The 22,748-nt window shown below is 38.7% G+C and overlaps 1 protein-coding gene across 1 annotated transcript; it reads left to right on the top strand.

The window, feature by feature from the left end:
• Positions 1-1,095: 1,095 nt before the first annotated feature.
• LOC117377841 (neuronal acetylcholine receptor subunit alpha-7-like) lies at positions 1,096-20,875 on the top strand. The gene is made up of 9 exons (XM_033974346.2): positions 1,096-1,296; positions 7,645-7,784; positions 8,395-8,439; positions 9,153-9,262; positions 15,413-15,660; positions 16,604-16,798; positions 17,593-17,679; positions 18,669-18,778; positions 19,235-20,875. Exons 1-9 carry the CDS (start codon positions 1,227-1,229, stop codon positions 19,817-19,819), a joined length of 1,590 nt encoding a protein of 529 aa, XP_033830237.1. The 5' UTR covers positions 1,096-1,226; the 3' UTR covers positions 19,820-20,875.
• Positions 20,876-22,748: the final 1,873 nt, after the last annotated feature.

The following is a 22,748-nucleotide window of genomic DNA, read 5'->3' as shown; positions in this document are numbered from 1 at the left end:
GACCTCATTCTATCACACACACACACACACACACACACGCACACACACATCCACGCGCTTGCCATGAGACCTCCACTCTTATTTTTGAAGAACTGAATCAGTGACAGAAATAAAATGTTGAACAAAGTGTATTTAAATATTACACAGTCACTTACTCGGTTTTATTTTAGTGGCAAAGGATTTTTATCTGAAAAGAGACTGAAACAGCCATGATGTTCTGACAGGAGTAAGTGACAGACACGTGCACTGGGAGGACATGTGAAAACATTAGTGATTATATCTATGGAAGCTTAAACACAATACTAATCACAAAGATTACTCATTATTCTGTGCTGCTCATGTGGCAACTACACGAATGATCTTTAGTGAGTGGCATTAATGAAACCTGAAGGCTTGTCTCAGCGCTCAGTCTAAAGGCTGACAGCCCAGAGCCCACTAAAATATTAAAGGTCATATATCAGATCTTGTCCAATGTTAAAGCCCAAACCAGTTCATTCAAAACAGAAACACAGAGTGAAAGTGCAGTGATCATCTGTGAACACTGGTCTCTCCACACTTCACATATGGCCCTGCAGAGATACTGATGCACACAAACATGCTACAGGCTACATCACTGTAGTGAGAGCATTAACATCATGGGGAAAATGTGTTTTCACATCACTGTTGTGAGAGCAGGCGGTTACTCTTTACCCTCCATCAGCATCATGGGAAATGTGTTTGGTTTGTTCATGTTCTGATGATGAATAACACATCTACGCACGACTGCTCATTTTAACCAAATTTGCCTTGGCTGATGCTGTGACATCACATCTCTGATGCTTACACCCCAAAACTCAGCCCATAAATAATGCACAGGCGCAGATAATGAGCGGATATTTGAGTGTCTCTCCTCACACGGGTCACAGGAGAGAAGCGGCCTCCTTCCAACGAGCTGCGTAAAGTCTTCCTCTGAAAAACAAGGTGAGCTGAACTTTAGAAGAGGCAGGGTCTGTGCACACTCCTCCGCGCGCGCGCGTCAGTGAGGGAATGTGATTGGGCCAAACAGCGTGAGCGCGCTGCACTTGTGCGTCTGTTCGTGCGTCTGTTGTAGTTTATCTTCCCGCTGACGCCGCTGCCCTTCTTCCCGCCTCATTACAGGCTGATGCTTGTCCTTTCGGCGAGAACAGGAAAGATTTCCTGAGAAAACTGAGCCAGGAGCCTCCAGCTGGAGCATCACCAGAGCAAGGATGCGCTGCCACAAGTTTCTGGGACAATCTGCGTTTGGAGTTTATATCTGGACAACATTTTTAATCAAAGGTAGGTCCAAAACTCAACTTTGTCTTCAGTTTTTATTATAAGAATTTATAAGTATAACAAGTTCTTTTCCCCAGTGAATAATTTATTGCATTGTACTTTGGCTTCGTCTGCTGCGTAAATCAACCTTTCCTAAGGTTTTGTAACCAACCGTTTTCCCTCTAAGTTCCTCAAAAATGTGCGCGTATCGGAGTGTGGCACTGGAGTCCACATTAATGTTCATTGCTCATTGGTGCGCAACGGGACGTGGATGATGTGAATTCTGTTAAGTCTCTGGCCATCAGCATCATGAGCATCTACAACATCTGTGCTTTTATCTGCGAGACTCAACAGCTTCAGTTTAAGAGACTAAAGCCCCGCGCTGCATTTGTTCTGTAATGTCTGTGCACTTCAAATCCAAGTGATTTAGGGCCGTGCAACCTGGTTCAAGATAAAGTGGATGTGGCAGTGTCCTCACGTTGTCCTCTGTGTGTGTTTGCTTCTGTATAAATTAAATCAGTTCATTTTAGATTTCCCTGTAAACCTGCCAGTTTGGATCATGAGTTTATCCATTAAAATATAGACATTCTTTTAAAAATATAGACATACTCAAGCATTGTATGTACATATCGTACATTTTTACAGTCTGAAGTGTTGAAAAAACAGTTGCTGGTCTAAAGTCTTAACATCTGGATTAGGATTAGTGTGCAGTGCTTTTAGGGACTTCCGTCTTTGGCTGCAGAGGTCACATGATCAGTCTTAGTGGGTCTGATGCACACTCATGGTAAATACAACAGCTGCTGGTGACTTAAAACTTTGGTTCCATCCTCCATTACTCTGAGATAACAGCCCCATCAGTCCAAGATGGCATCACATTCAATAGCCCCCTAAACATGTTTAATTCTTCACTTCATGTTAGGTGGAGGATATATTGAAACATTTATGGTATTGATTGTTGTTTAGAGGAATTAGGAAAAAGAGCAGATTAAAGAAACCGTACTCGCAGTATCTCTCTTTCTAAGAATCATCTGACCTCTCTGACTTTATCTCCAAACCATCTAACAGTCCAGGTTATCTGTGCCTCACATTCTCTCATTCATAAACATTTTTTCCACCCCCAAACAGCACCTTCACAGCTGCTCTCTCTTTATAGTAACAGTACACAGCAGTACTTCAGTATTCTTGCACTCTTATGCCTCACTGCTGACCTCATTGTGTATTTTAAAAAACATTAATAGTGAAATAATGAGGTGTCGTTTAGAGCTGTCACATTCATTTGGATCCATGTGCAGTTACATGCATATTATCCAAGCATACGTCCAAACACAGAGTTTTGAAGGACAGCTGTTAATCACATTAAAGTAAAGCAGTTGCCATGCAAACGGCCACGGCCCATCAGAGTGTGAAATGGGTGGGACCCATTACTTTGTCACCTTGGGGACATTTTATACATGCAGCAGGTAATGAGCGTTATCAAGTTTGGCGTGTCATCTAAAAGAGAGACGAATGGTCCAAGTGTGAGTGACTTTGGCTAAAGAGAATCTGACAGACTGGAAATTGGCAGAGCTACACCTCTTAAAGGCTGACGCTGTCAACCCACTTTACATAAAGAAGCTGCCAAATATAAAGTGCTCAGGATGGGACGAGATCTCGCGAGACAAGACATTGTGCACATGAGGACGATCTTGTGAGTTTTTTCTCATGTGTTTACATTTGGATTTGACGAAGATTCTTGAGATTTCTTGAGAAGCTTTAGTTCTATAGAGCCGTGCTACAATGACAGCAAAAATATGAAATAAAGTAAATAAAAATGATGAGGCCAAATCTCGTGTCTCGTCTTGTGAAAATTGTCTCTATAAAGCACTTTATACTTCGAGCTTGTCGTCTGCAGGGATTGTAGGGCAGTGCTTAGGATCATGTTGGTTAAATCTGTCCCGTGTTTATTCTCTCGTGGTGCTTGATTTTCAGTGATAAAACTGTCCCTGTTCTGAATAGTTTTAAAATTGTGTTTTTACTCTCATTCTGTTGTCGAAAACAATTTCCCTTTTGAAATTGAATAACTATGGAACATGCAGGCGGGCGACAGCAGCTCAGTTGGTCGAGTGTTTGTCCACTGACCCACAGGCTGGCGGTGCAATTCCAGCTGCCACAGATGAAAACTGTCATTGTGTCTTTGGGCAAACCACCTCGCCCCCAGTGTCTGTGTAAACTGGTGTATGAATGTGTGTGTGAATGTGTGTGTGGTTCATTAATGTAAAGCACTTTGAGCCTTGAAGGTGGAAAAGCGCTGTGTAAAAATGTGACGAAGACCATTTATAATTTACTGTAATATTGTCGAGAAAATCAGTGCACTTGTCTGTCAGTGCAGTTCTTCAGGCGTTTCCCCTCAGGTCCATAAATGCTCGGAATGACTCCAAAAGTAACAAATAAAATATGGTGATTGTTGTGTTGTTGTGACGACCATGCAAAAATACATCCTGAAATACCCTTTATTTGTCCAGTGGTTAATTTACCCGATGCACAAACCCATAAAACATTTGAATGTGTCATTTTAATAGCTTTTTCCTGTCCATTGTATTTGCATGAGAAAAGCAGTGAATGTGTCGCCTCAGTCGTGGACAGCCCAGAGCCTCAGGGAGAAGATGTCTGTCACTTCTTTGTCTCTGCGTCGCCCTCTTCCAGGTTTATCAGTCTGCTCCCAGAGTCCCAAAGCATTCTGGGATCAGAGCCCTGTTGTGTTATATGACAGATTATGGCTTTGGAGTCAACACAGTCTATCAGCACGACTGGTTACCATTAAATTACTACAGATACTGGGAAAAACTGTATCAAAAACTGAGACTGAAAAAAACCTGATTCTTCTGTTTTCTGTGTGATGGGTCCTGTGAGAGAACTCGAAACTTAACTTTTATTCAATAATGTCATTATTATTCTATTTTGTGATGTTGATAATGATGAATACAGGAGTAGAGAGAAAAGCATTTGCATACTTTTATTAAAAACTAGGTATCATGTACTGGTACCAGAAAAATGAAAGGCATCCAGTCTATCAGTTTGTGAGTATTTCACCATGAATATTAAACACATATAACATAGAGCTGGGTGATACAGCATAAAATGCATTTCATATTTTATGTTGAATTATTTAGCAGTCCTAAAAGGTCACTCTAGATTAGGGGTGTCTAAATTTTTGTAATCGATTGATACATATAGAAATGTATCTGAAGCCTGGGTCCACACTAATGTTCCTTACAGTTATTCATTCTCATGGGGCAGAGGTTAAGGGTTAAACTGTGCCCCCCACACCTTTATTATATTATTATATATTATATTATGTTATATATGTTTCATTTCACATCCAAAATGTTTGTTTTCTGAGATTGTTACTGTTTGTTATTGCAGTACTTTACACTACTAATTATTCAATAAGGAGCCTGGGGCAAATAAAACTGAGTCTGAGGGCCGAGTTTGGCCCTCGGGCCATAGTTGGATCATGCCTGATGATGTATCATGATGAATCATTAACTTAAATCTCATCTAACTATTAGTTTATTGTTTTTTACATGCAAAAGTGTGAAAAGTTTCTTTTGGTCATAGATTTGGAACCAAACCTGCCCCATATGAGAGCACTGATCAAGGGGAAATGTGCAGATGGGACAAAACGGCATTGCTCCATATTCTGTCGTTTTCAGCTTTAAAGCCTCCATGTAGAAAAAGAGATGAAATGACGGGAAAACTGTGCATCCTCTGAAGGGTTAAGATGCATACTCTGAAGGAGGAAAATATAATTAAACAAGAGTGCATTCCAGGTCAGTTCAGGCTGCATGAATGTGTTTATCCCTCACCTCAGAGCGCCGTGTGGTATCTTGGTGTAAAGTTTGCCTGTGTAACACATGCACATGTTCATTACAGATGAATGTGTCTGATGTTGAGTGAGAGAAACATGCTGTACAGATGTGTAGGTTTAATTTTGGAAAGTCATCTGTCATGAGCTGGAAATAAAACATGAATGAGACGGTAACGTGGAGATGAGAAAAGAAAACGATTATGCAGGACTCCTGTTTTAATATTGTGTTGGAGACATAACGGCCAAACGGGTTGTACACATGATGGATCCTCACTGTTTCTGTGCAAACTGCAGTGTGAACAGCACAGTGTTTGTTCAATCTGCTTATACAGTGATCACAGTATCCCTATTGCTTTGCATTTATTCTTGACACATTCTGGGACTGTCACACTGATATACACAGAAAGACCTTGGACTCATTTCCTGTCAATTACCTCCCACAATAATCGGCTGAATCTCTCCAGTTTAATATAAACACTGATGTTGAGCAATTTCGCACAGAGAGAAAATTGTCCATTTCTCAAAGGAGGACCTTGTGAATACAGAGATGAGTTGATTTTTCTATGGTAAGATAAAACACAGAAGTACCCATGAGAGCAATGCTCCAGGGCTCTGTAGGGCCCTGGAGCAGTCTGCTCTGCTTATAAGGCACAAACTAATTTTATACAGTGCTCAGGGCAACCTTCATGTGCCAGTTCACAGAGGTGCAGCTGGGTGATGGTGGTGCAGTGTGCAGAGCCAGTGTTCATTACCACAGCAGAGACTGTTTTTTATTTACATCACAAACATGAACTTTAATGCAAACCTGCCACAACATTCTGATAACTCTTTTGAATATCTCTCTTACTGCACATGTTTTTGTATGTAGTGTTAGTGTTAGTCTGTCTATTGAAGCGTCCTCAAAGTGCAGTTTTCATCCCTTACATTTTATATTTTGTGCTGGGCTCTGTGGTGATCTCATCCATCGTTGTTTCTCTATTTAATGAAGCTTTGTGCACAAACACAGACACTTTTCACTCACTTCTGCTACTGGTGAACACTCTGAGTGACAGGTAGAAAGAAACAATCACAGTGAAGTATGGACTTACAGCAGATGACTTTAAACCACTGTAAAATATAATAACGACACATGAAACTGCAATTCCAAGAAAAGTGAGATATCATGTTTGGTCCCAGTTCTATTTATACCTGTGCATCATAATCATTGCTAATTATCTGCTTTCTAAACATGTAGAAAACTCCACAGGATTTAGGGATGCACTGAAACGATATTGGTATCAGAGACAGGTGCCGATATTGAACAATGTAATGGATATTGGTTCAGTCGATATTGTATTTTGGTGTAAAATGGTGTAACGAGACTATTTATGGGACAAAAACACCTTGTAATATTGATCTTGTATTTTCTCAAAGCTGTTCATGATAAAACTGTTACAAGTTGGATAATTGTTTGCCATATGTCGCTTATGTTTAAAGGAAATACATTATATTTTCAGTCTCTGCCCTGGTATCGGTTGATCTTGGGTATCGGCAGACATTTAAAGCTGTATCGGTGCATCCACAACCAGGACACACTTTCGCTTCTGAAGATTTAACCAGACACAAACCTTCTGTTCGACATCAGGCTCTGGTTTGTTGAAACTCCTCATTAGAGCTTTAATGGACCAGCCCATGTCCTTCACAGATTTATAGCGCTGTTACATTCACTCTTATTCTGTCGTCTGCCCCATAAGAATATCCACCACATTATTGATGAAAATAGTTCTCATCGCAGGGACGACACAATACAGCGAGAACCTTTTACATTTATCTGTAACGAGAAACTTGGACAGCCCCTGTTCCCCCTCTGACATGCATCACCTCTCCTCCTCCAGTTTTTAAGATGCCGTAACCTCTCTTCCCCCGTGCTCGTTTTCCGAATTACACAAAGCGAATGCGTCATGTGCGTTTGTGCCAGATATATTTTTGGATGTAAGGTGGAGGCCTAATGTGTCTGGAAGGTGACATAGGGGGGATCAATAGGAGCGATGAGAGACTATAGCCAGAGAACGCATCAGCCTAATCACATCGGAGTGACATTTACAGATGACAAACCTGACGCGTATCCTGCATTCAAATCTGTAAATGATCTATTGTCTCTTTGGCCAACCTTTAACAATCAGGCAATGTGTTTGGTTTATGTTGTTCCAGATTTAGGAAAGACGTCAGGGAGGTGAGCGGAGTAGTGACTGTTTTAAAATCCAATTTCGGTGCAACAGACTGGCCCGTGGAACAAGCTGCAGATAAAGGACCAAAGCACTGATAGAGTTTCCAATTATTTTTACTCTCTGAACTGAAAAGGAACTGAACAGAGGATTGTTTTATTATGGAAAAATGTAAATCAAAGGCACCACCAACGCCGTGTAAACCAAACAGTGACCTTCAGTCGTGTTCTTGACGATTCCAAGCAGTCAATATCCATGTTTTAGATTCACATACTGTAGGTCTATTTTCACTATCCCTCTGACATGTGTGTTTTCTTTTAGAGTCTTTTCAGGGGGAGTACCAGAGGAAGCTGTACAAGGAGCTGTTGGCCAACTACAACCGTTTGGAGAGGCCGGTGGTCAATGACTCCGCTCCCATCCTGGTGGAGCTGGGACTCACGCTTCTGCAGATCATAGACGTGGTACATACTGTGCTCTGTTGCTCTGTGATAAAGGACATTTATTATATAGGACATTAGATCCACTGTCAGGACCTGTGTGCACATGCGATGCTTGTTACATAAATGGCCTCTTGGTACAGTAGACACACGCATGATTTGGCAACATTTTCTACTTACTAAAATGCTACATCACGGCGTTTATATCTGCTCGGCTTTCATTTCACTTCATACATTTTGTCTTTACGTGATCTGAGTCAAGCTAATTCTGCAAATAGTTTTTAATTTATTTTATTCAGGTAAATTATTTGGTCTTGGCTTTTGAAACAAATATTGTTCATCTCTTGACCTTTGATCCCACTACTTTGATTCTTTGCTACTACACTTTTAGTCCCATTGATGGGCTGTAAACTGGAGGTATCCCAACTGTTCCCTTCTGCTCTTTATTTTGTTTTATCTTACCTTACAACCTTTTGTTTTGTGTCAGTCTCACTATTATTACTGTGTCTTATGATCCATATTGTTCATTTCAAATATAATGCTTCTATGTTTTAACCACACAGCATAGTCTTAAATAGCAGTTTGCACAAAATACATGAGTTAGTGTTGAGTTTTTTTTCTTTCTTTTTTGCAGGATGAAAAGAACCAGGTCCTAATGACAAATGCATGGCTGCAGTTGGTGAGTGGCACAATATAAAAATAGTTTACACACACACTATATAAAAAGACACATACACTTTTTTTTTCTCATTGTCTGACATAAAATCTGACTAAAATGTTGTTAATAAACTAATCTGAATCTTCCAAAGACATGACATCATCATCTGGGTTTTCCCAAATTGTTTAAAGCCATAATAATTTTACTGTATCTAAACTTCTGGTTTTGAAGAACACAAAGAAAAATTCTCATTATTCTGACATTTAGCAAATAGAAATAATTTTGGGAGTTCTAATTGACCTAAAACTGGAAAAATTCAGTTTGATTTCATGTCTGGCAGTGAGAAAAAAAAGCAAATGTGTGTGTTTTTTTGTAGTATATGTACACTTTTGGTTTCAATTTGTCAGTTTATACAAATCTCACATTTGCCTTCATTAAAATGTTTTTGAATACTCTTATAATTTCACATGCCAACACTGTATTTCTTATATTAGAGGTAACGCACATTTTCAGGCTTAAATAATTGGTAGAAGTTATTATTAAGCCCACATACACCTTACAAATCAGTTTTCTATTTGATCAGTGTGAGTAATTTCCTGTGGCTTAACTAGCATTGTCCATTTGTCATGCCATAAAAGTAAGTGCTAATCATTTGAGAAAAGCCTGTTTTGCATCAGGATATAAACAGGAGAGTATCCATTGTAAAGATGCTTTGTTTTCTCTCTTTTCCTCAGTACTGGACAGACGTTTATTTGAGCTGGAACACTGAAAACTACCCTGGAGTCCAGAATCTGCGCTTCCCTTCAGACCAGATCTGGACGCCGGACATCCTGCTCTACAACAGGTCAGTGTGATTTGGATCAATTTGGAGCAATGTAGGGAATCTTAATCTGGTATTTTGTTACGTTTCGTTGTTAATCTCAATAAAACACAGTGCTATGAGTGTTAATATAAACCAGTGTTGCAGTAAATCAGACTGAAAAAGAGACAGAACAGCCGCTCTTTGCTTTGTTTTGTTGAGTTTTTAACCATTTTTTCTTTACTACATAATTGCATATATCTTTCTTTATATATTTGATGTCTTCTTTATGTGTACAGTAGTAAAAATAAAGAAATAAATGTAATAAGACGGTGTGTCTGCAGGCCTTTCAGTTCACTTTAAGAGAAACATTTTGTCTTTAAATGGTTTGAGTTGAGTCCACAACAGTTCAGTTTTATTGCATTGAATTGGAGCAATGTAGAAAATCTTAATCTGGTATTTTGTTATGTTTCATTGCTAATCTCAATAGAACACAGTGCTATCAGTGTTATTATAAACCTGTGTTGCAGTAAATCACACTAAAAGAGAAACAAAACAGTTGTGTAATCGTTAGGTCTGTCACGATAATGACTATACTAACCCACTATTAAATATCTGAAAGCTGAAACTATATTTTTTGGCCCTTAATACTTTTTCTTTGCAAAAAATGTAGAGATTTGTGTATTTTTGTTGTATTACAATCAGTTTTGAGCTGTGAAGCGGTGAATAAGTCGCCTTTATCGCTAATTATTGGGCCATTCTGCTGTTTACTTGTTGCAGCTCATGACTTTTAATGAAACAGTCTACTTAAAATGGTTTACTGGGCTTATCTTGCTTTATTTAAATCTTAATTAATGACATAAAGTAGGTGCAATATTGTCGTTTATTGTGATATTTATCTGTACTGATATATCGAGCGTCGGAATGTGTTATCCTGACAGTCCTACTAATCCTGAATGCTGTTGCTAATGTAATGTTTTGTGTTTATAAGCTCCATATTTTAAGCCTCCTGCGTGGTAATATTTAGATGCCAACTCCCAAATCAGTGTAGACGTGGTAGTTAGAAATGTAGGACACTTGCTTCTCTCCAAAATAACAACCTGTTTGTTTCCTGCTTGGATAAAAGACAAATAAACAAGATCTGAAGTACACGGCTCCTCCCACAGTCCCAGGCCCTGCACATCACATGGATTTAGGACTTTTTTTGGATGAGTGTGTGCCACCTGCTGGTATCCGTGGAGATTTTATTGCTTTGCTCCAAAAAGTTCCACAGTTTAGATGTAAAACTGTTTTCTATTGAGGCAAACAGTTGATGTGACGAGGCCAGATTATTGGTCAGATCTGTGGATGTTTTTAAGGTTTTTGAGAGCAATAAAAACACCAACCATTGAATAAAAACGCAGGCTATATCAATCCAGTGGTGGAAGAAGTACTCAGTTTTGTTACTTAAGTAAAAGTACAGATGCCAGAGTAAAGAAATCACATGAAAAAATGTACTTAGGTAAAAGTATTAAAGACTCGGCCTCGGACTAGTGGAAGAAAATGGATGATTGAATGGATATTAAAGTACGTGTTTAAAAATGTACTTGAAGAGTAAAATGTAAAAGTATTTTGAGCTAATTTTGAGATCTCTTAAAGCTTCAAACACAGTGATTAGTTTTGCCCAGTTTTGTTCAACAGAAACAGTCAAATCAATCATTTTTCCCATCTTTTTTTATTTGTATCTGTCTTTGCTAAACTACAAATGTCTTAAAAACAAACCCTCAGCCTTTTCAGCAAGTTTCAAACAATAATAAAAAATACTTTTACTTTTCAGTGCTGTTCAAAAATGTAGTGGAGAAAAAGTAAAAAGTATCCAGTTTAAAATGTAGTTAAGTAAAGTACAGATATTTAAACTTCAGTACTTTATTACTTTTACTTCGTTACGCTCCACCACTGTATAAATCTAATGCCATAAAAGCAACATTTTAGGCAAAGAAACCAGAAAGTTACATGATGCTCCTTTAAATAGTTGCTGTTTATGTGGCATGTGACAAACTGGAGACTGATACACACATCACATACACACAAAAATGACTTTTAATTTATGGAATATTTGTTTTCATTGGAGCTTTTCTGCTGCACTGGTATCAAAAGTTCTCGCTAATTATTAAAAGAGTTTAAATTAAAATACAGACTTTTTCCGCTGATGCAAAACACACACAGCATAAGAGAGAACAGAATAAAGGTTTGGGGGAATTAACCTGAATTTTAAAAGCTCACAGCCTTCACATTTGCTTGGATTACCTCTCTTAATCCCCTGTGCCTTTTCTCCACTCTCCTCTTTTCTGTCCCTCCATCCTCCTGTCTGTCCCTGCTCTCCCGTTCATCACCTCCTGTTTGTGCCTCTACTTGTTTCTCTTTCATAAATCACTGTCTTCTGATGCTTCACTCAATTCAATCAGCCCGATCTCGCCTTATTCTCTCGTTCTCTTCTTCCACTGGATCCATGTGAGGTATTGATATATCAGTTTATACACGTGTGTCAAACTGCAGCGGTTTAAACTCTGCTATGTAGTACTGCTTTATTATATTTATTTATCCTCTACTACACCTACAGGAACCTTAAAGGAAACATATTAAGTACCATCGGCTCCATGTACAACACTGCCCGGCAACTCTGAGGTACCTCTGAGGTTTTTGCAGAGTTAAAATGAATAAATATTTAAAGATCAGCCAGTGGACAGGGAGTTGCAGGTGGGTCAGGGGTCAGAGGTTAAGGGGTTAGGGTCAGACAGTGGATGGATGTCACTGACAACATGTTAAACCCTACACAAATAAAATGAATTCTTTACCAGAGACTCTTCTGTGTTTAGAAAGAGGGATGTTTGTGTCTCAATGCTAACGCTAATGCTGATTTTGAGGTATAATAAATATGAAAACAACACAAACTGAAGTATCCTACATAGAAAAATAATTGGGTAGTCTTTAGATTAATACATTTTAATAGGTTGTTTATTTTATGTTTTCTGATTTTAATAAAAGTGACTGTTAACTTTGAGATGATGGAAGTATAATAAAATCTGATAGGTGAAGCTAAGATGGCACCGTGTTGTTTTCAAAGGCCTGTGCTCATTGGCGAATGGTCCCAAAAATAATATTCTCTCCTGTATTATGTCCTTATTACGGGCTAATACCTCCCACCATGTGACGTCAATACCAGAGCGATAGAGGGAATGTCTGATCCAGTTTTTATTTTAGGTCCATGTTTGAGACACAGTAAGCTGGCGTGTTCCTGTGCACAGAGCCTATTACCTTTTATGAGCTTTTAACCTCATTATAACATTTCCCGATCAAAAGCCTATTCAGAGGTTTTAATTCATTCATGCACGTTTGAGGAATTTGAATTTTGAGGGCTCAGAAAATCCCTGTTTTCACCTACCCCCTATCTCTACCCACAGTGGTACATTCTAGGTCATATGTGGGGCTGAAAAATGTCCCCTAGACATTTCTGCAACAATAAAAACACATTTTATTTTTGATCTGCTTTGTTTTGACGTTTTTGGAGGCAGTAGTGTCAGCTGCAATAGCCACGTCCCACGGCATGTGTCTAATGTTCGTCTTTGTGTCCGAGTTCATAGGTTCCTCTCTCTGGTGTTTTCATAAAATAGCAGCATTAGTAGTTGAACCTCCTCTTGCCAGAAAAAAGTCAGGGGTGTAACTTGACTTGCGATCGATGAGGCACGTGAAGGACGTCCAAATAAGTGAACTACAAAGTGAATCCTGATTCTGCTGCAAAGGGAAATGCATGGACAAAACCAAATTAATCCAATAAATGGGCTGAGAGACTACGGCTGTGTTTTATGACTCTTTCCTGTAAAAACATATGATTGGAGTAGAAAAACCGGTACGAGCCAAATGCTATTGGGGTTAAATTGGATGAATGGACCAGCGTGGCCTCCGTCTGTATCTTAAGCTACTTTGGCAGGACTATAATGGTATTTCCCAAGGTGAAACTAAACGTGTTGCACATGGGTCGACAGAGTTTTGAGTGGAACTGTTTTACATCGTGTGTGATGGTCCTGACTCCGTGTACGACCCACTTAACAGGATGTTTTTAAATGAAACCACGTGACCTATTCAGATGTCAACTGGAAACATTGGTTGAAAAATAATCAAACACGCTCACACAGGTAGATTATGTTCTTCTTGGGGCGTCTTAAACTCAGAGAATGGTCTATTGTGGTTCACTTGTTGTCATGTCTATGTGCACTTTTGTCTCGTCTGTGTGTTTCTTTAAATGTTCTCTGTTTTTGACCTGCCTTAGGACAACGGATGTAAACTCGCTATTGTGCTAATTCCAGCATATTTACATTGATGCTCTTTGTTGACATGTTGATTAATATGCACTGTCCTAATTAAAACAAATAAATAAATAACCAAAATAAAATAAACTGTAGCCTAGTTGGTAGAATGCTTGTCCACTGATCCGGAGGTTTTCATTGCAATTCCAGCTTCGATAGATGAATGCTGCCGTTGTGTCCTTGAGCAAGACACTTATCCCATCTCCACCCCCAGTGTCTGCGTACACTGGTGTATGAATGTGCGTGTGAATGGGTGAGTCGTTTGTTGATGTAAAGTGCTTTGAGTGACTTGAAGGTGGAAAAGCGCTGTATAAAAGTGTGACCATGACCATTTACCACGTCATTTAAATAAAATAAAAAAAGACAGATTTCCCCTTTTCCTGTGATAGACTTGTATTAACTTACTGTCATCGTGTGTGTCTCTACAAAAGAAATACCGTGCCGTACCTGTCACTGCCTCTGCTCTGTGTGTTTCTCATTCCGTCGCCTCGGCTTTGCTCTGTTCTGACATGCTTTTGCGTGCCTCTCCCATGAGAATACCCCCCATTACCTTTTACGTTACCTTTAAGTAATGTCTCTATGTTCCGAGCATTAACCTACCTCACTTGAATAATGCATTGTGTGGCTTAGTCTCAGCCTTCCCACACAAAAGTGACACAGCAGAACAAAGCCTGCTCATAACACCGCACATGCTGCCAAGAACATAAACTGCAACCTTTAAATACAAATTCAGAATGTATTTCAAACTGTTATGCAAAGTTTGGTAAAGGTGATTAGGATGAATATGTTTGAAGGAAAAACTGATTTCAGTAACCTTTCATTCATTTTCCTGTTAGCAAGTGATTATTATTTATATCCCATAAACTATTTTTTTGGATTTAATTAAAGACAAGAACAACTGTAAAGCATTTGTGAGAGTCCATTAGGCAAGACAAGTTTACTTCTATAGCACAATTCATACACAAAGTAACTCAAAGTGCTTTACAGAATAAGAAACACGTTAAAATCACAATACAAAGAAAGGTAAACATAAATAATCATCATAACATTAAAAGAGAAGAGGCAGAATAAACCCATTTCAGTCATATGCACAGATAAACAGAACCATTTTGAACCTGGATTTAAACATTGTCAAAGTCGAGGCCTGTCTCACATCTTCAGGAAGAATAAAATTTTAGCTGCAGAAAACAAACGCTTTAACCACTGAGTCCCTGCCTCTCTTGAAGAACATATGTTTAGACGTGTTACTGTTAGTATGCATGAGTGGAAGTGAAATAAATAGTATTATGCGTTTTGTAGGTTTATCCCAGTTCAAGAACTGGCTCTGGGCACTTTACTTACCACAGTTCACAACAACTGTGAAGCCTTGTTTAATACTTAATTTACTGCAGTTAAAGTGCAAGAACAAAAGAACTACAGGAACCTATAGGAATCTGCCAGAGTGTTCCCCAAGGCACATAAACACGTCACTCACATCGAACAGTCAAAACATCCCCTAAAACAACACACAGCTTTTGGTATGAAGAAGAAACTTTTTCCATGGTATCAACTATAAAACTATCAAAACAATGCCAAGGGGAAAAAAGAAAGTTGACACTGAAAAGTTTTTCATTTTTAGAAAGTACCTTTCAAAAACATGTTTGTCATGTCCCAACAGATCTCTTTTTAAAAGTCCCATATTACGCAAAATGGACTCTTGTGAAGCCATGTTCTAATGCTGTTCAGATCAGAAAAAGTGCAATATGGGCCTTTAAAAATGATTCCAGTTAAAGTTTTTTTACATGAAATTGTGTTAATATTTCACCCTTAACTTAAAAAATGTTGAAAACTGTCTGTCTTTGTTTCTCTCCAGTGCTGATGAGCGCTTTGACGCCACGTTCCACACCAACGTCCTGGTCAATGCTTCGGGTTACTGCCAGTACATCCCTCCTGGCATCCTGAAGAGCACCTGCTACATCGACGTGCGCTGGTTCCCCTTCGATGTGCAGAGATGTAACCTGAAGTTTGGATCCTGGACTCATAACGGCTGGCTGCTCGACCTCCAGATGCTCAATGTGGACACGTCAACGTACATTCCCAACGGAGAATGGGATCTCGTGGGTGAGATACAGCCCTGCACGTTGTTGTATAGAGTCAGACACTAGATTAAGATAGGCATTGTTGTTAATCACTGCTCTAATAATCTGTGTAATCCCTCAGTCGTCTGCCATGATCCATAGTAAAAGAAAAAAATACATGTTAGTGTAGTTAGCGCCTCCTTTCAGATATAAGGCAGTGTCCACCAGAGCCAAATGTTTCCACTCTAAAACCGTTTTGTCCAGTTGACTGAATTTAATTGTTTGTTTTACTAATGGAGATATAGATTTTCTACATTTATTTTTGACCCGGCCAAGAGGCACCAGCAGGAAAACATCCTCACTGCACACATCACAGACATTAAATAGACTAAAAACTAAGAAAACTATTGGAAAAGTGCGAACAAGAACTCGGGTCAACCACCGTCTGCTGGAGTTTGTATTTAAAACTGACAGACGACTGAGAAGTGAGTTTAAAGGCCCATATTACGTTTTTTCCTCATCACAAACAGATCTGGAGTTATGTTTTTTTTTCATTCACACATGTTTAACACACAAACCCTGCAGCTGTTCACTTGAAAACTACCACTACATGACGTCACGAGGTGGAACAGAGCATTTTGAGTCTGGTGATACAGACAAAACGGTAATGGATTGTGCAAACATGTGAGAATGAAACAAAACACAACTCCAGGTATGTTTTTGAGGACGTAACAACATTCTTACTTGGTTTAAAGCTCATAAGAGTCAATTTTGCGTGATATAGGAGCTTTAACGCTGTTCTGCAGAGTGTTATAATCATCTACTGCTACAAAATGAAGTGACATTTGAGTACGATCGGGCAGTAATGATAACTAAGTAGGGTTCTTGCCGAGGACAGTTTTATAAATGAAGAGAAACAGACATAATGGGATCTGAACGGGTCTCGTGACTTTTGGAAACATCTCCCTTGTGTTTCCATCACACAGACGTACCGGCCAAGCGTAACGAGTTGTACTATGAATGCTGCAAGGAGCCGTACCCCGATGTGACGTTCACTGTCACCATGCGCAGGAGGACGCTGTACTACGGACTCAACCTTCTCATTCCCTGTGTGCTGATTTCTGGTCTGGCTTTACTCGTCTTCTTGCTTCCCGCAGACTCTGGTGAAAAGATATCGTTAGGTAATAAATGAGAAGATGTGTTTTGTATCTACATGTGTGGACAATGCATTTTGGGTTGTCTAGGCCACAATGCAGTTTTTTTCTCTACAAGGTCCTGGTGTCCACATATGAGGACATTATACTGCCCCTTAGTGGTGACAGAAGAGTATAACACATCATATTTAGATCGAAGATGGACTTTGTTAAAGGCATATGTGTCAGCAGCTCTTCAAATGAGCCACGTTGCTCCAAGAAGCACAACTGTTGTTTCACATTTTGTTTTTATTCAGGAAAAATGTTGCGTTCAGGCATTTAATAAGTAGTTTTTGCAAATTATTATTCAAACGTGACTTTACTGTTTTTATCAAAATGATTAAAACGTAGAATGTCGCATATGTGGACATCATTTTTCTCATAATGTAAAAAATATAATTCTTTGTTTTTACACTCATCAGGTCCCAATCAGACCAAATAACAAAGAGAAATTAATAAAGACATGCAAGAGGTCAGGTTATAGGAGGATAATGTACTAATAATACTTGTACTAATACTTATTATACACATTTTAAATCATCAAATGTAACATAATATATACACGATAAAAAGCAGCTGCACTATTTTTTATTTTAATTGGATGTTTTTCTTCCTTTTACTTGTGCCTTTTGGGGTAATTTGAAATGCACGATCTTATGGAGTTGTGGAGGTTAATGATGCCACCAGACAGAATAATAAAACACAAACTCAAATGACATGAACCCCATTAAATCCAAGTATCTGACTGATATATTCATGTGTTGTACTGTGTCTGTTTAAAGGCATCACTGTGCTGCTCTCACTCACCGTCTTCATGCTTCTGGTGGCAGAGATCATGCCCGCGACATCCGACTCTGTACCTCTCATAGGTGAGTATTTGAATCTTAAATACTTGTAGTTTTTCCAGACACTGTTATTATTAAATGTTGAGTTCAAATGCAGTTTTTTTTTTTTTTTTTTTACATTCCTTTCGCTGCTTTCTTAAGTAGCTTGGGCCTAAAGATACAACGTGTAACCAAAGATTTATAGAGCTGGAAGAGTCATGTAGTCATGTTTTGGCGTCGTCATGCCTTTTGAATACAAATATTTACACATTTTCTGTTATTTAAGTAATATAAGTAATATTGTTACTTAAATAAAAGCTACTAGAGCAAAAAAATAAAAAAAATTAAAAAATACTAATAAAAGTAAAAGTAAAAGTTTTGCATGAAAAAATCTACTTAAGTAAAAGTATCAAAGTAACTGTTTAAAAATGTACTTAAAGAGTAAAAAGTAAAGGTATTTCTCACAGTTTTTGAGATCTATAATAAAGCTTCAAATGTAGTGATTTTGATAAAGATTTGTGTTGAATTTTTTCAAAAGAATCAATGGAATCGATCATTTTTTTCTGTCTTTTTTTTTTTCAAATTATGAAGTTGATTTAAAAATTAAAAATAAAATTAATAAATAAAACTCAGCCCTTTCAGCAGATCTCAAATAGACAAAAAACAAAAATCAAAAATCAAGCAAAAATGCTTTTACTTTACAGCCCTGTTCAAAAATGTAGTGGAGTAGAAAGTACTGATACCTGCTTTAAAATGTAGTGAAATAAAAGTAAAAAGTACCCACTTAAAAATGTACTTAAGTAAAATACCTAAGATAGATACCTAAAATGTATACTAAAAACAGTACTTTTACTTCATTTTCTTCCACCACTGAATTACTGATCAGTTTTAAAACTCTTTCTAGTCAGATCCAAGTGTGTATTTCACAACACTAAAATGCATTGTGCCTTTCAGACTGTTTGTGTAAATACTTAAAATGCAATAATACTGTACTCATATCCTTTAAGTGAAATGTTTCTGGTTGTGGTTTGCAGCTCAGTACTTTGCCAGCACCATGATGATCGTGGGGATGTCTGTGGTGGTCACTGTCATAGTGCTGCAGTTTCACCATCATGACCCCCACGGAGGAAAGATGCCCAAATGGGTGAGTTTCTTTATTTGACAGTGAATGTAATATATAATCCATGCATTTAGTCTTGCAGGCAGAGCTGAAACTCTCAATTTGGTCTAAGGCGGGGACAATAAACCAATGAAAATTAGAATTATCCTTTGAAGGCGGTTGTAACGATACCTAAACATAAATTCAATAAGTTTTTATGATGAACTCTGAGTATTACTGTATGTATTCTGATATATAAATAGGGTTTTACCACAATTCGCTTTTTTTTTTGTATAAACTATTAATGCGAGGAGAGAGGGGGGCAGTAAGAGGGGAGAGGGGGACACTAGTCAGCAAGAGGTATTACTTTCTTTTCCATGAAGAGATCGCTATAGACTCGATGGATTAGGCCATTACTCTAAACTAAAGAGTAATTGACTTATGTTTTCCAATGTAATTAAGTTAAAAATGCTAAATTGAACCACCTGTCTTGTCTTCCAGGTCCGTGTGATCCTGTTGAACTGGTGTGCCTGGTTCCTTCGGATGAAACAACCCAAAGATAAGCGCAGACATCCAGTGTATAAGTACCGTCATGCATCACAGCAGCTCTCCAGCACCAGCTCAATCGAAATGGGGACTGTCCCGAGCGTTTCTGTCCCTCTCTCCCAGACATCCTGCCCTCCGTGCCCCTCTGGGACCTCAAACGGCTCTACAGGCCTCTGCTTTGGAAACTACCATTCTGTGGATAGTCCCCACTGCCCCACCTCCAGCGACTCTGGGGTGGCTCTGGGGGGACGGGCCTGTGATGATGGAGAGCCCCCTGGAGGAGTCAGCAGCGGCTTGGGTTTAGGAGTCGGATATCCCCCTTTGGAAATCCAGCGCATTTTGGAGGAAGTGTCGTACATAGCGCAAAGATTTCGGGATCAAGACGAGGCCGAGGCCATCTGCAGCGAGTGGAAGTTTGCTGCTGCGGTGGTGGATCGACTGTGTCTCGTGGCCTTCTCGCTCTTCTCCATCATCTGCACCTTTACCATCCTCATGTCAGCACCTAATTTCATAGAGGCAGTTTCAAAGGACTTCACATAACTCTCTTTATCGATCCAAAACAAGGCAAAAGAAGGAAGGAGAGACTGGAATAGACTGGTGCACATCACTAGGACTAGGATCATGTTTAATAAGTGAAATCACGTGTCAGGAATCTCAAACCGTCTCAGGTGTGAGCGAGGAAAGTGTTTGGACTCAAGAGTATTTGGTGTGCTGTGTACATTAAAGCTGGGCCTGTTATATACTATATATTTCATTTTACTGTCACAGTATTGACTTACCTTCACGTCAGCACTGATCATCGTGTGGGTTTTGAGAAGGTCACTTTTCAGCAGAAGGAGAGGGTCAAGTAGGTGGTGGACCCATCGCCAGAAAAGTTACAAAGTACACCTTTAAAGTACTCTACATTACACTTTACTCTACATTTTGGACTGTGATCAAAGGACACTGTTATTCCCAGTTTTGTTTGCTGTATAGTTTGAAGTATTTTCTTTTTAAATATATAACCAACCATAAAATGTTTAGATTTTTTGATGTCTTTCGCTTTAGAATTTCACCTCCAGCTCATAGCATCAATACATCGCCTCATAGTGACATTTTTCACTGTAGATGAAGAAAAAACTGTATAAACTTATAGATATAAATTCGATAGATATTTATTAAAGCCTACTGTATCACTGCACACAGTCACTGCATATGATGTATAGTACTACTTAGTAACACTGTTTTCAACTATTCAATATGTTGGTCATGTAATTTCTGCTCTGTCAATAATTATTTCAATTAAAAATAACTTTACTTTGATTTCAGTACATATAAAATAAGTACAAACAGCAATTTTATTTGAGAGGAAATCACTGCAGTAAATAAATGATTCAGAAAGTAACTAAAATATATGTATTGTACTGGTATTCACTGCAGAGTCTGTTCCAAAAAGAGACAGAAACAAAGCCAGAATCATACAATGAGATTCAAGGAGGAATTAAGAAATGGGTCATGTTTATCGACAGAATCTGTGCTCATTCTGTGACCAACAAAGACGTCCTCACTGTTCCTTCTGTGATGTTTTGTGGATCAAGTCCAGGCAATAAAAAGAGATCTAGATTTGGGGTTGGCTCATGATCGCGTCACTCTCTTCAGAGTTTGTTTGCCACGTACTAAACATATTGTGTGGTTATGAAACATGCAGGCAGGTGGTCATAATATTATTGAAGAACTATAATTACAGTAATGAGTAACAGTCTGCCCCATGACACAGCATCACTAATGTTTTTCTTGTACTATTAAGTTACTTCTCTCAGCGGGTGCGGCTGTTGGCCTAGATTTAAGGTTTTAAAAATGAAACGGGGATGCATTTGGGAAAAGATTTAATTCATTGTTGTGCGGTTTAAAAATCTGGGGAATGTTTACAAAGAATATGACTGTGGGCTTCTAATGTGTTTATATTGACTCGAGAAGACAGACCCGGTAAATACACAGCCAAGTGCAAAACCCTGATGCACCCCTCAGTAATCAGTCTGTAGGCTCTGCCCTATAATGGTTATGTAATTGTGGATATAAACGGAGAATCTCTGCTTTAAGGCCAGATTAGGCCAAGCTCTTACAGCCTCAGTGCATTTGTGAATCTGCTATATTGATGCCGTATTTTACTGAGAAATTGTATTTTGTAAAATCAGAGCCTCTTATCAAGGATTACGCAACACTTCATCTTCAGTCACTATATAGTTTAGCTTACAACTTCTCATGCTGTTTTATTCTTATTGAAAAAAGAGAAAAGACCTGTGTATGTATGTGTGTATTTATATTTATACACCGCCTGGCCAAAAAAAAGTGCCACCAAAAATAAAGGTCACACTCTAATATTTGGTTGTTTCGCCTTTAGCTTTGATTACTGCACACATTCGCTGTGGCATTGTTTCGATTTCGCTTCTGCAATGTCACAAGATTTATTTCCATCCAGTGTTGCATTAATTTCTCACCAAGATGTTGCATTGATGATGGTCGAGTCTGACGCTGCACAAAGCTTCTCCAGCACATTCCAAAGATTCTCAATGGGGTTAAGGTCTGGACTCTGTGGTGGACAATCCATGTGTGAAAATGACGTCTCATGCTCCTGACCCACTCTGTCACAATTTGAGCCTGATGAATCCTGGCATTGTCATCTTGGAATATGCCCGTGTCATCAGGGAAGAAAAAATCCATTGATGGAATAACCTGGTCATTCAGTATATTCAGGTGTCAGCTGACCTCATTCTTTGAGCACATATAGGCGAGGCAGGTTGACTTGACTGACCTGGGATGATACTTTGATGCAGGGTTATTTTAGTTGTTCGATGCTAAACAGAGTGAACTGTTAGAAGTGTCAAGATGCTAAACTCTGCAGGAGATCAACGTTTTATGAAACCACATCAAGAAATGTAACATTTTTCAGTTTATAGATTAATAAAGAAGAAAATAAAAATAAGCCTAATAGTGTGGGTCAAGGTTAATGTTTACAGACTCTTCATCAAAGCACTTATCTTTTCTTTTGTTACAGATCTGGATACTAACTCATGGCAGATGGATTGCCATGGCCTAAGAAGCTCACAGACTAAGATGACAAAGAGAAATGAAACATTTATGAAAAAGTTATTGCTTGGGCGTCAATCGTATTACCAACCAATAAAATGATGACCTAAGCCTCCCAGACTGCTGGCCTGGCATTATAACTTGAGCCAGACCTACAGCCATGCAGCCTTTCACCATTTAGTTTGTTTAATGTTTGAGTTTTTATTCTTAGTTTCAATTCCTCATTGAAGGAGTTACTTATTTGCTAATGTTAATGTTATGCATGACTAACACAGACAACAAAGCTGAGAAAGGTGGGAGTGCTGTCAGCTGCCGCATTTTTACTTTGATGCAAAAAGTACTTCTCTATATAGACATTGCCTGTTTACATTGCTAATAATTTTACATTATTAAAAGATATAGC

Source organism: Periophthalmus magnuspinnatus, chromosome 10 (assembly GCF_009829125.3).
Source record: "Periophthalmus magnuspinnatus isolate fPerMag1 chromosome 10, fPerMag1.2.pri, whole genome shotgun sequence".
Taxonomy (NCBI): Eukaryota; Metazoa; Chordata; class Actinopteri; order Gobiiformes; family Gobiidae; genus Periophthalmus; species Periophthalmus magnuspinnatus.
The sequence above is the reverse complement of the archived record's forward strand: the minus strand, read 5'-3'. Positions and strand labels throughout refer to the sequence as shown.